At 44.5% G+C, this 15782-nt stretch overlaps 1 protein-coding gene across 4 annotated transcripts in view; it reads right to left on the bottom strand.

Annotated features, from left to right (window-relative positions):
- The window catches only part of Foxn3 (forkhead box N3), a 384721-nt gene that overhangs the window by 11574 nt on the left and 357365 nt on the right, over positions 1–15782 (bottom strand). For all 4 annotated transcript variants that reach the window (XM_026394242.2, XM_026394241.2, XM_026394243.2 and 1 more), the window contains one exon: positions 9948–10053. In XM_026394242.2, coding sequence (XP_026250027.2) covers positions 9948–10053 — 106 coding nt within the window. The remainder of the gene's footprint in view (positions 1–9947; positions 10054–15782) is intronic.

The following is a 15782-nucleotide window of genomic DNA, read 5'->3' as shown; positions in this document are numbered from 1 at the left end:
ACGTTCAAGGGGGGAAACAGTGGAAGGAGGAGTAGGTGAACTTCAATCAATTCAAACTAGTGCTGGAGAGGGGGGAAATACCTGGGAAAACAGGGACAAACAAAAATGCAAAATGACAAAGACGAATCCAACTCTGTCAATAAAAATGGGTTAAAATCTTCAGCTAAAAGCTATATATCATTAGCATGGATTTTTTTTTTTTAAAGCCATACGTTGTTTATAAGAGACAAGCGTAAAATAAAAAGACAAAGGTTAAACGGATGGAAAAAGTTGTATCACGCTGGTGTAGTGCTATTAAAAAGAAATGACCGATTTTAAAGGCAAAAATTATTACTACCGATGAGGCGTCATTAAACATTCATTAAGGCTCAATTCGCCAGGAAGGTAAAACAAGCAGACTTCCCATAAAAGCGCTTCAAAACACAGACTCTTAAAATGGAAAGAGCCACAAGGAGAAACAGCCAAATCCACTCTGTAATGGGAGATTTTAATAAATCACTCTCAGCATTCAACCGACGGTGCCCTTTCTCTCTCACACACAACACAGCCGAGGTTACCAAGGAGATCTGACCTGACAGATGTACACAGAATATGTGCCAATCATGAAAAAGGCATATTCCTTGGCAGCACACATGGAATATTTTTCAAAAAGCTGATTTATACTCGACCCCATAGTAGATCATTTAGACGAGGCATAGATTATCTCACCAAGTTACTGCCTGTGACAATTTTCTGCCCACAGTGCACTGAGGTTAATGGTCAATGTTGAAGAGGTAACAAGACCAAAGCAAAACAAAACAAACAAAACAAAACAAAACAACAAAAAGGCAACAGCATTTCCTCTTTGGTTTAGAAATTAAAACCAAAGAAACAAAAAACAAAAACAAACAAACTTCTAAAACTACCCATGGGTCAAAGAAGAAATCAAAGCTGGGGGAGCGGGGGGGGGGGGGAGAAAAAAGGGTATAAATGAGAACTCAAATAGGACACAGTTAATAAAAGATATAAACTCTATATGTGAAAACCTACATGAAATGGAAATTCCTAGAGTTCACTAAAATTAATTCAAAAGGAAATAAACACAATTTGTCCTATAAACATTACATAAGTTGAAGCTCCACCAAATATCCAGGAAGAGATCATTCCAGCTGTATACGAACTCTTTCAGAAAGTCTAAGAGTGAATATTCTCAACCCATATGGGGCTAATGAAATCTTTTTAAAAAAATATTTAATTTTTTTTTTTAGTTATGATGGACTTTAATTTATTTATTTATATGTGGTGCTGAGAATTGAACCCAGTGCCTCGCACATACTAGGCAAGTGCTCTATCACCGAGCCCCAGCCTCAGCCCACTGGAATCTTGATACAAACACACACTTGATACAAACACACACTGGAATCTTGACAAACACAGAACTAGAGAAACGTGCTACATGAACAAATATGTAAGATTCATACATGTTAGCACACTAATTCTAGCAACATGTAAAACATATAACGTTTTGCAAACAAGTATCTTCACAAATGCAAGTCTTATTTAGAACTGGTAAATTCATAATGCAATTTACCACAGCCAACAAAAGTGAAAGAAAAATTTTATAGTTCTTTTAAATGATACAATTTTTTTTTTTTATTGGTGTGGGGTACCAGGGTTTAACCACTGAGCCACACCCCTAGCCCCTTTTTTATATTTCATTTAGAGACAGTGTCTTGCTGAGTTGCTTAGGGCTTCAATAAGCTGCTGAAGCTTGTGATCCTCCTGCCTCAGCCTCCCAAGCTGTTGGGATTACATGTGTGTGCTATTGTGCCTGGCTGATGCAAATATTTTTTATGAAATTTGATAATTGTTCATAATGAAATATTATGAATAAGTAAAGCCTTTACTTATTTTTTAAAAATATTTATTTTTTTAGTTGTAGTTGGACACAATACCTTTATTTTATTTATTTATTTTTATGTGGTGCTGAGGATCGAACCCAGGGCTTTGCTACCATTGAGCCACAACCTCAGCCCCAAAGCCTTTACTTATTATGATAAAATATATTTCCTAAAAATACAATAACAAATACCCTATCAATTATGGGTCAATAATGTGGCTCCTTTGAAAATAAGAAACATTAGAAAAGATAATGCTAAGTCAAGTTAGCCAATCCCCCAAAACCAAGGACTGAATGTTTTCTCTGATATAAGGAGGCTGACTCTATAGTGGGATAGGGAGAGGGAGCATGGGAGGAATAGATTAATTCGAGATAGGGCAGAGGAGTGGGAGGGGAAGGGAGGGGGCATGGGGTTGGAAATGATGGTGGAATGTGATGGTTATTATTGTCCAAAGTACATCTATGAAGACACGAATTGGTGTGAATATAGTTTGTATACAACCAGAGGTAGGAAAAATTGTGCTCTATATGTGTCATAAGAATTATAATGCATTCCGCTGTCATATATAAATTAAAAAAATAAAATAAGGAACACAGAAAAATGTTGATTATTATTACTTCTATTCAGAGGTCCTGAATTGTGCCGCAGGACAGGGGAAATAAAAGACTTAAAAAGAAAACATGTCATATGTGTATATAAGATTAACAACAGCATGAAAAAAAAAAAAGAACCTAGATATGCAGAATAAATCTAACTGAATATTAGGGAAAAAAAAGTTATAAAACTGTAACAGGAGACACCAGGATTTAGACAGAGGGTGAGGTAACAGCGTCCAGGGACTGATCTGCTAGGGGAGTCAACCCTGCAGTCTGATCTACAGGATCAATACAATCCTAGTTAAAAATTACAAGAGGAACTATCGCCTCTCTTTTTGCCCCTCCCCATTTTCTTGTTCTATTGATCAAGCTGATTCCAAAATTTACATACAGGTACCAAGAGCCAAGAATGGCCAAGACACTTGAAAAGAAAACTGAGCTGAGAGAACCGTGCTACCAACCCTGAGAGACGGGGACAGCATGGAACTGCCCTAGAATGTAACGAGGACCAGACAGGACCGAGAGCCCCTGTGAATCCACGCTCACAGAGAACCCTGCCACATGTCACCGATTGGCACTTCCCATCGGTGGGGACATGAGGCGCTACCTAATAAATGACGCTGGGATACCTGATACCCACCTGGAAAAGATGCACACGTGTCCCTGACGTCACAACGCCAGGGGGTGTTCCAGATGTAAGTAGTTATCCACAGGAACAACCCTAAGATTATTTCCTATCACGTAAGAAGTAATAATTTCAGATTTAAATGCTAAAGGAAAAAAAAACCTTAAATCACTTGGGGAGGGAAAAAAACTAGTGGAAATAAGATGACCAGAGTAAGAAAGAGATTTTTATTTTTAAAGTAAGACATTGGGTTTTATAAAGAAAATGGTTGGTAAGTGTGATTAATAAGCATTAAATGAAGAGCTTCTATTCATCAAAAGACATTATTATAGTGAAAAGACCATCCACGAACAGAAAATTTGCAACACATATAGTCAACAAAGGACTGATGTCATGAATATATAAAGGTCTCCTACAAAAGAAAAAAAGAAATAACTCAACAGAAAAATGAGCAAAATGTAGAAATGGAAATCCTTAGAAGACATTCAAACATCCAATTAAGTCTATGTAAAACAGTGCAACACCTTTAGAGAAGGGAAAACAAAGCCTAATAAAATACCACTGTGCCACAGCACTACCTTGGTTAAAATTATGAAGTATGACAATTCCAAATGAATGTGAAGATGTGCAGAGGTGGGGACTATCACACTCTGCTGCTGGGAGTATAAATGGATACAAGCACTTCAGGAAACAATTCGACATTACCTTCTGAAGCTGAACATGTAGATACCTTACAAACCAGCAGTTTCACTTCTGAACATCTTAAATATGTCTGGAGACATGTACAAGAATTTTTGTAGTAGCAAGGCTTGGAATATGAAAAACTCTAAAGATCCAAATACTTTTCTTATTTTTGTTAACTGTGGTATACTCACATAATAGAATATCATATAGCAATGTAAAAGATTCACCAAGCGCCATATGCAACTCAACAAATTTAATAATGAGTGTATCATTTTGATGACTTCAAAACTCCAAACTAAACAATATTTCGTCAATGGAAACTAAAAATTAAAAAAAATGCTTTTGAAAGCATGGGAATAATAAATACAAACCTTGGGGTTGGGGTTACCTTTCAGGGAAGGTAAAAGGGTGTCAATCATGTTTTCCTTTTTAAAAGCTGGATGGTGGCTTGATAAGTCTCTTAGACACTTAGTGAGTCTTACATGTTTAATCTTGTGGGTGAATCAGATATCATATAAATATGTTTAAAAAAGGAAGCAGTCTCCAGAATGGAGATGAAGATTAACCTACTTAGAACGATAGAAAACACTAAGGAAAAACATGCAGAGAACTACTTAATAAAAACTGTGTGTAAAATTACTGTTTACCAGGCGTCAAATCCTACCAAGGAGAGGGATGTCACTTAGGTCAATCTAATTTGTGAGTTTATAGTCATCCCTACATTCTCCATAAAATCCGGTCTGATTCCACCTGTGCTTCAGTGATCCAATAAAGATGAAGTTCAAGACCCCTAGCCCCAGTTCTGCAATCTGGTGGATGCCCAGCAGCCAAGGTGAGGGGTCCAGGGGCAGGTGGCCAGCGCCTCCTGAAAAACATCCGGGTTCCAGAGCTCCGAGTGGCGATCGCCAGGGGACCATACTTTTCTCCCACAAGCTGCAAAATGCCTCCTTGAACCACTGAGATAAATGTGATTTCTTTTGTGCAAGAGATCACAGAAGAAAAACAGGTGACCCTGAAACTGCCCTCCACACGGTGTCTTACAGGTACTCAGCCTAGAAGCCCTAGTTTCGAGGACTTTCCGATATAAAGCACCAGGACTTAACCAAAGCCACCAGTCTGTAGTACAAGGAGCCACTCGAGGAGAACAATCAGATTCCACTCAGTTTGCTGCTCACTGCTAAGATTTCCAGACCAAGAAAACAAAAACAAAGACTTTTCCCGGGAAGGGGGCCCAGGGGGAAACTAGGTCCCTGCTCCGTCTCCCTTGTCCCTTGAGCCTCGCCCTCCAGCATGCTCTCCTCTCCTACCCAGGCATACTCTGAGTTCCATAATCACCTTCGAATGCTGTGATCCCAGAAGACCAAGGCAAACAGGGGCCTTGTCTTTCAAAACAAAAGAAAATACAACACAATACAGGAAATGATCAGTGTCTTAATTTTCCCCTAAAGTTCCACAATCAGATTATAACCCTAGGTATCAGGTATTGAACTCAGGGGCAGTTGACCACTGAGCCACATCCCCAGCCCTATTTTGTATTTTAGAGACAGGGTCTCACTGGGTTGCTTAGCGCCTAGCTTTTGCTGAGGCTGGCTTTGAACTCGCGATCCTCCTGCCTCAGCCTCCCGATCCGCTGGGACTATAGGCGTGCTCCATGGCGTCTGGCTCACAACCCTATCTTATCCTGTTGTGAACATCTTCTCAAGGCGGAAAGACAAGCAAGGCAAGCCAAAAGAGCAGCAGATCTGAGGCAGAGAGATGGGTTTTCTTGATGACTCCATTTTAATGTGACCTTAAAAATGGATGTTTTTGCTTTGTAATAGGACCCCGAATGGCCAGCTTGCTTCACGTTCCACGGGAAGTTCAGTTTTCATCTGAGTTGCAAATAAAATCAAGCAGCCTTGTATGGTGATTAAATGGAACTTTTCTTACCATTTTATGAATGTTGCAGCCTAGATTTATAGGACAGACCTCCTTCTTCAAAGCCATGAGGCTCTCCTAAGGTCTCAGAATAACAACCCAGCAATGTGGCCCAGGGCCAGGGGAGTTGCTACACCCCCAGGACACTAGGGATGTAAGAAATCTGGGCTCCTTTTCCCAAAAAGGCCAGAGTCTGTTCTTCGTTTGTTCAACTCAACAGTCTGGGACAGCAGCACAAGACACTGTCATAAAACTCGAAGACGCGTGAGCAGTTATTTTAAGGCTGATGTCTCTTGAGCACTCTATGCCCAGACAAATTTAAAAATAAGCAGGTTTCCAATGTCTAAGGATGGGCCAATCTCTGAGGTTATTGAGCAAAGAGTCAACACGCTAAAGTCAATTACACTATTGACAGATACTCTTAGGAGGAGATTTCACATCATAATTATATGCAAAGGAACCCAGCAAATACAAGCTGTGTAATGATCAGCTAATAAAAGTAACACTTCATCTATGTCAATAACAGTTTCAGAGTTAAGACAAACAAACATGGCCTTTGCCACTCAGTGGGGGGGGGGGGGAATTCCCTGAAAGACAAATATTTTCACTTAAGGAGAAGTGCTCAGCCTCACACGGAAAACCTATCACACAAAGGAGAAGAGGAAATTGGTCTTTAGTGGGTGCTAATGACTCTCAGCCCTCCCTGGGCCCCAGCTGTTGGCCTGGGGCAGCAGTCCCCGTAAACACTGGGACCCCGCAGGCTGGAATCCCTAGGTACACAACTGCCATGGGCCAGGCAGACATTGGTCTGTGTTGTTCCTTCACATTCCTCTCAACCTCAGGTTTGACTGACATTGTGGCCAAATTCAAAAATTTAAAAATTACAATGGGCGTGAAAAAGCAAAACACGATTTCCCGGCCAATCACCTGTCAGTGGGATTTACAAAAAAATTTGCTGGTTCTGCAAAAGTACACATGGCTGGGTTTATGTTCATTTTCCTGAAAGCATCTCAGTACCTATTTTTTGCCTTATAAACAGAGGTCCGAGATACCACAAGCAAGTGTCTCTAACCTTATAGAACTTTCTACCCTCTCCCCATAATTTCCCTTAAAACTAAGGGTCAGGGATGGAACTGACTTAGACAATGTACCGCTCATGACTTATGGCTTTCTTTACTAGTTATCTCTATTTACGGAAATGGAAACTTGTTTTTTTTTTTTTTGCAAACTGTGGTTGCATATTTTACCAAAATGAGTTTGCTCAAAACTCCTATGATGCTCAGGAAGATCAGCCTTAAAAGGCTGATTAGATTATGAATGCTTCCAGGACTGACATTAAGCAAACTGTGCCAATACAAGGCTACTGTCGTCAGCCTCAAACTCACTCTTCTACAGTGATTCAAAGTCTTGGGTTGGGGCTGGGGGCAGGGGTTGGGATGGGGCTGGGCCTGGTGCTGGGCTGTGCAAGCCACACTTTGCTTGACCATCAGCTTCCGCCAACAGGGGGAGCCCTGGAGACTGCAGAGGTGATAGAGGAGAAGGGACAGACTCTAGCCTCTGTTTCCTGCTCCTGTCTTTCCTGCTCCTGCTCCTCAACAGTAGCAGTCCCTTCTGTAGTAGCCCAGGGAATCCAGTGCACGGTTTTCCCAATGTTTGCAGAACTCTATTCCCTCTGAAGTGCGGGCACCAGTGTGCACCCACTCCTCAGAGGCTGGGAGCCCAGACCTCATGTCCTAGACACCATCCTCTGGGCAGGAGCCCAAGCGTCAGCTCCATGGGGCCACCATTTCCAGCTTCTCCCAAATGTTCCCTCGGCCTGATGCGGAGCCTGCTCCCCCCCTCTGCCGCCCTGCCCCGTGAGACTTTGGGTTCGCTTTTTATATCCTTTTGGTTACCTGGTTAATAACTTTCTGTCTAGGTAATGGTTCTTTCATCTTAGAGGCTCTCTGTTCAAACACTTGGTGTGATTGTTGTCTCCTAGCTGAACTCAGCTGACACACAGGTCCAGTCCTAGAAGCTATTTTCTGGGCTTTCTCTGGAAGGAACTAACTGCAGTGCTCACAGATGGGAGAGCGGCAGCTTTTTGTTTTCTTCCCTGGAACTGGGATTGAACCTAGGGCCTTGAGTACTGTCATGCATTCTACCACTGAGCTATATTCTACCACTGAGCTATATTCCTCGGTCCTTTTTATGTTGAAATGGAGTCTTGCTAAGTTGCTCAGGCTGGCCCTGAACTTGCAATCCTCTTGCCTAGGCTTCCCTGGTAGCTGGGCTTACAGGTGTGAACACCACACCTGGTCGAGAGACAGCTCTTTGAACAGAAACAAGACATCATTGTTTGGCTGCAGAGTTTATTCCCAAGAGAACATGACAAGGGGGAAAACCATCAGTATTTAAAATAATACTTCTAGAGAGGACTAATCAGTAAAATTTGCAATCATATATACCATGAGGTTAATAATTAAAATCAGGAGACAGGGTCAGCTGAAGGCTACCCTGGTGTCTGCTGGGCTCTGTTGTGTCTTCTAGAAGGAATGGCTGACTCACAGTGAAAGCTATTCTTGAAGGCACTCAAAGAAGGTGAAGACCATATATGAGAACCTGCTAATGGAAATACATTGTTGCTTCACGAAAAAAAAAAAAAATAGCCTACAGTCTCAAAGTCTTCTCAGCCAAAATGGTAAACTAGGAGGTGAGACAGGAAAGGTTTTAAGAATGGAAAGTGGAACAAGTGGCTTTCACAGTGCAAGGCAAGGCCATTTTGGCTTTCCTGGAAGATGATCATCACTTCAGAGCTCAAGATGCATTAATGATCTAAGGGGAACCAGGAAGGACTGCAGAGAAGCATAAGAAGAAGCACCACAGCATGTAATTTTAGAAGGCACCTCCCTGTCAGGTTAGTCGGAATGATATATGCTTTTTATGATCTATCACTATTCTAATTCCTACCAAAATCTGGCATTATCAGGTCCCAGATAACCAGAGTCGGCCCTAAAGATTAAGCAACATCCCTCCTGGTAAAAGCAAGCTAGTTGGCTGCAAAAGTTCAAAGACATAGTTTATGGACAATCTCCACCTGGTTGACCTGTGCAAGCCAAATTTGACCATGCTTCTCCCTCAGGCCCAGTTAAACAGATTCCGGGACAGTTTCCTTAGGGACATGCAACACCATGTAAAATGGCCTCAGGTGCAAGCCTGATCCCTAAATCAAACAAAAGGAAAGGGCTGCTGCTGGGAGGGGTGGCTCTCAGACAGACAGGCCTTCTAGAGGGGTTGTCTGCACCAGCAATGAGCAACTGGCCATCAGTCAACTGAGCGAGACCTACTCCCCATCCCCAGCAAGCAAACCACTGAGAACAGAAGGCACACACCAAAAAATTACTAATAGACAGGGTCACACACCAAATGGTCACAATCCAAGCATAGGGTCGATGGGAAAAGCAAAATCTGTCCCAAGCTGGGTGGCCACTTTCAGAAAAGTGTCACCAAGGAGTCACATGGAGGCTGGGGGAAATCTGTACAGAAATTTTGGGCAAATTCCACATACATTCGATGAGCACATTTGGTTCAGAAAGAAGGGAAGACCGGGGGATGTCAAGGTGAAGTGGGAATCGCAGGATAAACAGGAAGAGGCCACCACACTGCTGCACAAGAGGGTCTAAGCTAGCGGTGGACCTTCACCAGGACTGTCAGTGGGGATGAGGAGGACACAGGAATGGAATCTCCCAAGGAGACTGGCTTGGCATGTGGTTTGGCAACTGACCTGATTCTTGGAAACAGGGAGATGAGGCCACTTGCTATTTATAGACCACTTACCAAAGCGCATTTCACATGTGATTTTTGCATTTGAGTTTCACAGCAACCCCTGCCGAGAGGTGGAGGAGGACGGGGGATGAGGGAACTGAGTCCCCGTAGAGTCAGACACCAGCCCAGAGCCAGACAGCGAAGCCAGGGGGCTAGGTCCAGAGGTAGCTCCATCAGCCTGGAATCTAATGAATACCCCACCCCATGTAACCTGTCTGCATCACCTCATCTGCACGGAAACCAGGATCATCTGACGGCCCAAGAAGGAGAGCCTGGCATTTGGACAGGGGCTTTGGAGGTGACCTTGACTTTGTTGAACATTCCAACTAGGTTTGTCTTCAGTCTCTAGAGGCTGGTCCTCTGCATCCTCTGTGGGGGCCCCATGGGGTGATGCCCTCCCCCCTCCACCGGCCGGCCCTGGCTGGTGAGCTCCTCCCTTACCTCATGGCTGCCGTCATTCCAATGGGAGTGATTGGCAATGGCCGGACGCCAGGAAACAGCCCTCGGCTCAGAACCCGCGCTCCATTTTGTATCACTCCTGGAGAAACTGGAAAAGCAAAAGGAGAAAGACAACATGTGAATCCTGCTGTGAAGATATTGTTTTAAGTCAGAAATTCTGGACATGAGGAGAGAGAGAGAGAGAGAGAGAGAGAGAGAGAGAGAGAGAGAGAGAGAGAGAGAGAGAGAGAAACATATATTGGAAGAACAAGACCGCAGGCTACAAAGCTAACTTGGTGGGTAACTAAGTCAGACCAACAGCTTACAAATAAATTACTGCTGCCTAGGTTTAAAAAAAAAAGTGAGTTTTTAAAAAGTGGGCTTCAAACATCATTTTCTTGCACTTGTTAAATGTAAGTGCTTATCTCTGGTCAGACCCTAAGGTCATCTCAAAAAACACTGACACAGCAGGACAGGAGGTGACCGGACAAAGGCATTTCCTCATGCTTCTCTGGTCATGGCCAGGAGTTGGGACCACCTTCCTATGTGTCCTTCATCCACAAGGCAAAGGTATAACAGCAGAGGATCTCCCAAGCACCAGCAGCCCAGCCCACCCTCACAACGACCTTGTCATTAGAGGAAAGACCCCTCCTAAGAGTGGATGGGAGGGAAGGGTCACACACAGATCGCTGTGGAGGACCCCACTTCCTCCTTCCCCAAAGCTTCCCTGAGTCTCCTGAGAGTTCCCTCAGCACCCCGCCTTCTTTTAAACCCCCTGTCCCTGGAGCAACCCTAACCCTAACTGTGAAGCCAATTCACCAGCCACCTTCAGACCCTGTCAGTTTTCCACACATATTCAGTGTAGCTTCCCACCAATCCGACTTTGCCTGGGATTACATAACAGGGAACTTCAGGGACGGCTGACCTTTTTTGACCTCCCAAACAGCCATTTCATCTGGCTCATCTTCTGTCTCTTCTGACATCTACTAACAACCTGCTGTGAGTCTGTGGGGCCAAGGGAGAACTGCTACGGGAGAGCACTGCTGGGTTTTCACTTTAGATTTTTTTCCCCCGCTGGGGATTGGACCCAGGGGCCTTTTGCCACAGAGCTCCCTCCTCAATCTTTTTCATTTTTTAAATTTTGAGACAGGGTCTGGCTAAGTTGCTTAGGGCCTCACAAAACTGCTGAGGATGGTTTGGAACTTGGGATACTCCTGCCAAGTCTTGCTTGGAGTCCCTGAGATTACAGGTGTGTGCCACTGTGTCTGGCTCTTAGTTCTTCTTGTGTGACTTTGTACAATTCCTTGAATTTGTTTCCTTCTCCAAACAGTGTTCTCCCAAGGCCCCTTCTGCCCCCCGGGCTCCTGGCACGGTATCATACGCAAGCAAATGCTTTTACAGACTATTGAAAAGACTAGGAAATTATACATTCAAAAGTGAGAATCAGTCTCGACGTTCGGTTTTTAAAGCCAGCATATTTGTGTACAAATGAATACTTTTTATAAAACAAATGACCTCTATGGATGTTTTACTTACATAATGTTTAGTTCTCTAAGAATGTTACCAGAAATATTCCAAAGTTTTAAAGGTCCTTTATGTAAGGTGAATGCTCACTCTTGAATACACGATATCGTATAGACTGCTTATTTCTTGCACCTTTTGTACTTTTTGTGAATATTTTTTTGCCAATTGTCTTCCAGGTTTGTGGAAGGTCTTACAGAAGGCAAGATGGGAAACAAAATGGAAATCCTTGCCTAAGTCAGGACTATCAATCAAGTCCACGTAGGCTCCCGAAGGTCCCCAGTGTCTTTCCATAACTAACTATGAGAGCAGGTGGAACCAGACCAGGAACTCACACCATCTCAGTGAGCAGCCTGATTTCAGATGACAGATGAGGTCACCCAGGGCAGGAAGACTTAAAGCACAGAGCTGCTACAGCATGGCGCAGAGCTAGTTCTATCTGGCTTAGTCGACAAGTTCTCTGTAAGGAAGAATGTCTAGAATTTATATTATCTGATTTCAAGACTTCCTATGAAATTACAGGAAAAGAAACCATGTAGTGTTAAAAGAAGTACAGAATCCAGACCAAGAGAACCAAACGGAATCCAGAGATAGACCCACACGTGTGTGCTCAACTGATTTTGGACAAAGGTATGGAAATGACACAGCAGAGGAAAGGAGAGAGTTAGCACAACCGGATCCGGGAGATCCATCTGGAAAAAACTAACCTTGACCCTCATCTCATTACACACATGAAAAGCTAATTAGAATGGATCGTAGAATTAAACACGAGAACTACAAAACTTCTAGAAGAAAATGTAGGAGGAAAATATCCGTAATTCTCAAAGACAGACTGATACAAAAGGCCGGGAGAACTCCAGGGTTTGTAGATAAGGCCTCCTGTCTGGGGGACTGTGGGAGGGTTTCAATTATTTTGCTGTATAGTATTCCCTAGGAATGCTCAGATAGCCACGGGTTGTCTAATTCTGCCATATCTGTCACTAGGGATCTTGTGCAGAGAAGCAAATGAACTGGATACAATGAAATCCCAGCGAGGTAGGTTCTAGGGAATTGGGCCTGGAGATACCCAACCCAAACTGAGGGGTATCTGGGAAGACTTTCTGCAGGAAGTGCCATCTACACGGGAATTCCAAGGCACAGAAGCAGTGCATATAAAGGCCTAAAAATGATTTTAAAATGCTCCAGGTGCACAAGGGAACTAAGCATATTTTGCTACAACATATAATCCTAGAAGGAAAGAGATGCATTTGATTTTTTATCCCCTGGGTACTGGGAAAACCACTTTATGGTTTGGAGCAGGAAAGTGGCTGAGAGCCAGACCCTGGTGTCAAGCCAACCTGAGTCTGTGTCCCATCACACTGCCATGGTCCTCGGAGAAAGCCACGTTGGCTCCTCAAGTAAGCAGGGAGACAAAAAGTGGTATTTACCTTTCAGGGTATTGGGGAGCTGAACTGAGTTAATAAAAGGCATGTCAGCTACCATGACACCATCATCATTGCTAACACCATCATCATCCTCAGGGGGGGTCCTGAGGTCCTGTGCTTTCTGCATTTCACGGGAGCTAAAAACCCACAAAAGTGGAATGAGATAAAAGCCAGACCAAGGAGCAAGGGTCCAGCTGTCTTCCTGGTGACAGAGTGGCTGGAAGAGCAACAACCATTGATGTGATGCTCCTGGTTCCCCTGGTTTGTGTTATGTCAGAGTCACCTCTGCCGTGCAAACACTCCAAGCACTTAAAATTGGAAAAGACCAGAAAACCCTGGAACAGGAGGATAGCAAGTCACAGAAAACACATGCTTCTTCATTCTGGCATGGCCAATCGAAGAAGAAAAGCAGCTCTAGGGATGGTGCTCCATGTGCCCGGTCCTCTGCCCAAATGCCCAGAGGCACCCAGGCAGGCAGGAGTGTGAAGGAAGCCGGTCCCCACCTGGCACCTACTGGAGATCCAGCGTGTTGGATGCTCCCTGTCTCATGGACTCCTTCTGGAGGTGGAAGAGGTACACTGCAATGGCTGAAAGGAGGACAGCCTTTGTTCTAAGACTGCAGGACGGTCAACTCTGTGGCTTTGGGCTCACACTTTAACCTTTGTGCCTCCATTTCCTCACCAGTAAAGCAGACCTAAAACACCTTGTAAGATGGTTCTGAAGACTTAAATCAGGTAAGCTAGGTCAACTGCTTGGCTGGACGGCCTGTGCATGCTCACAGACATCACTGCCATCATCACCGCCATCGCCATCATTACCGCCATAACCATCATAACCATCGCCATCCTTCCACCTTCCGACATCCCCTCTCCAGCAACCTCTTATTAACCATCTATGAAGGTGTCAGGTTGTCCATGGGGAACTTCTCTCCATCTATTATCTTCTTTGTAGTGAGCTCTAACTATTGATTCACCCATTAATATATCTTCCCAATTAAGGAACTGCACACACTTTCCAGGGAATCTCATGGAAGACGTGCTCCTGAGCTATTTCCTGAGCTCCACAAGACTCTGGCACATGCACTGGCTCATCCTCCAGATCCCAGGGCTTGTTTTCGGATGAGCTGCGATGGCGTGCTGCCTCTGCCAGTCCTGGCGTTTCTCATCCCCTCCTTGGCAGTTTTCTCCATGTTGAGATGGCGGATGTGTCTATATTTGCTCATTGACTGCCAGAAGCCAGCTGTGACACTTAACTGTTCCCCATGTCTCTCCTCCTTTCTGTCCCCATCCCCAAGTGTCGAGAACATGGCTTCTGAAAAACACATCACAGCGGTCAAAACGGCTCTGCCTGAGAAAGGCATCCTGAGACTCACTGTTCGCTACTTTTCAGATGTTGGGACTCAGCAGGAACCTGAGTCCATTCTCAGCCCCTGGTCTATCAGCACCTGCTCTCTCTCTTCCTTTCACTATTTTCCTCAAAGCATATCAAGACACCTCAAGGCCAACGCCTTGCAGCCAAGCCACCCCACCTGATGTACTGAAATGCTGCCAAACTCCAGCTAGGTCAAAGACTTAAGAACCACACATTTGAAATCAGCTTCTTGCTGACTGATGTCTCACTGGAAGAGGCAGTTTCAATATGTACTGCTTAGAGGCAAGTTAGACAGGTTTAGGGCCCTCAGGTTGCTGTGATAAGGTGCCTAGGACCACCCACTGGCCAACTATATTCTCTGAAGTTACAGAGCGACTCTAAAATGTTCAGACTTTAGCAAGAAAGCAACACTCATACATAAGAACAGCCAAGCTGAGCAGTACCGCTCATTACAGATGTAATGATCTAATGTGATAATGCAATCTTGGAAATCTTTAAAAAAAAAAAAAAAAAGTCTGAGGCACAGGACAAACTTCCCTGCACATGATGTCACCCCTCAGCACTTCTCTAACTTCCCTCTTGATATGGAACTTCCTTCATTTTTTTACAACTTCTAAAATTAACCTGGGAGCTCCTACGGCGGTCCTTGGAGAGCAGCCCTGGCTAGCTCTGGCAGAGGCCATAAGCTGAGCAGCAGGTGACTCCTATAATCCGTCCTTTTCCCGAAGGCGCCCTTCCTACCCACTGGCTTGGAAGCAGGCTGGGGAACGGGGAGCTGGCGTGGCAGGACACAGTCTGTTTCCTGGTTGCTTTTTTTATGCTGCACCCCAGTGCCAGGAGGGGGTGCAGAACAGTGTCTCTCCCTCCCCCATTATCTAGAGTTCGTCTCTGGGAACATTCCAACCAGGGATTACATAAGCCTTTGAAGATGAGTAATGGTGATCTGGCTTCTCCTACTTAATAACAATTCCTCCACGGGGGTTCAAGATGACTCACAGGGTTTGTCACAGGAGAGCTGCAAGCAGGTGCTTCAGGAGATGCAGGAAGCTGAAATCAGTCTACATGGTCACTTTTCGGGGGGCAGGTGGGATAGGTGGGTGGATTTGACTCCAAGCATAATCCAGAGCTCAGGATAATGAACCTGCTGTGCTCTACACTGACTTCTGCAAGGAGCCTCCCAGGGAGCAAGTGGGACTCTGAGGACTCTCCTTACAGAATGTGTCCCATGCTGCAAACTGGCAAAGTCTGAAAAACCTAATGCCACACAGGCTGCGGGTGCTGCCAGGGGGACAAACTGTTGGAGCTGAGTTTTGATTAGCGACACTCTGCTGCCTTATTGAAAGGGAAGCATCAGACTGCAATGAGGGGTGGTGGGACCCTCTGGGATTTCAGCTCCAACAGTCCAGGATGGGGGGGGGGGGGCTCCCCTGGGCAGTTTGGACCCCTGGGAGAGAAAGAAGCTTGCAGACGGGGGTTCTCACCAGCTTCTTGAGCAGCTCACTCTGTACGACCTACTCAGCCT

The sequence above is a fragment of the Urocitellus parryii genome, chromosome 6, assembly GCF_045843805.1.
Source record: "Urocitellus parryii isolate mUroPar1 chromosome 6, mUroPar1.hap1, whole genome shotgun sequence".
NCBI lineage: Eukaryota > Metazoa > Chordata > Mammalia > Rodentia > Sciuridae > Urocitellus > Urocitellus parryii.
Note: the sequence above shows the minus strand (reverse complement) of the source record. Positions and strands in the feature narration are given on the sequence as shown.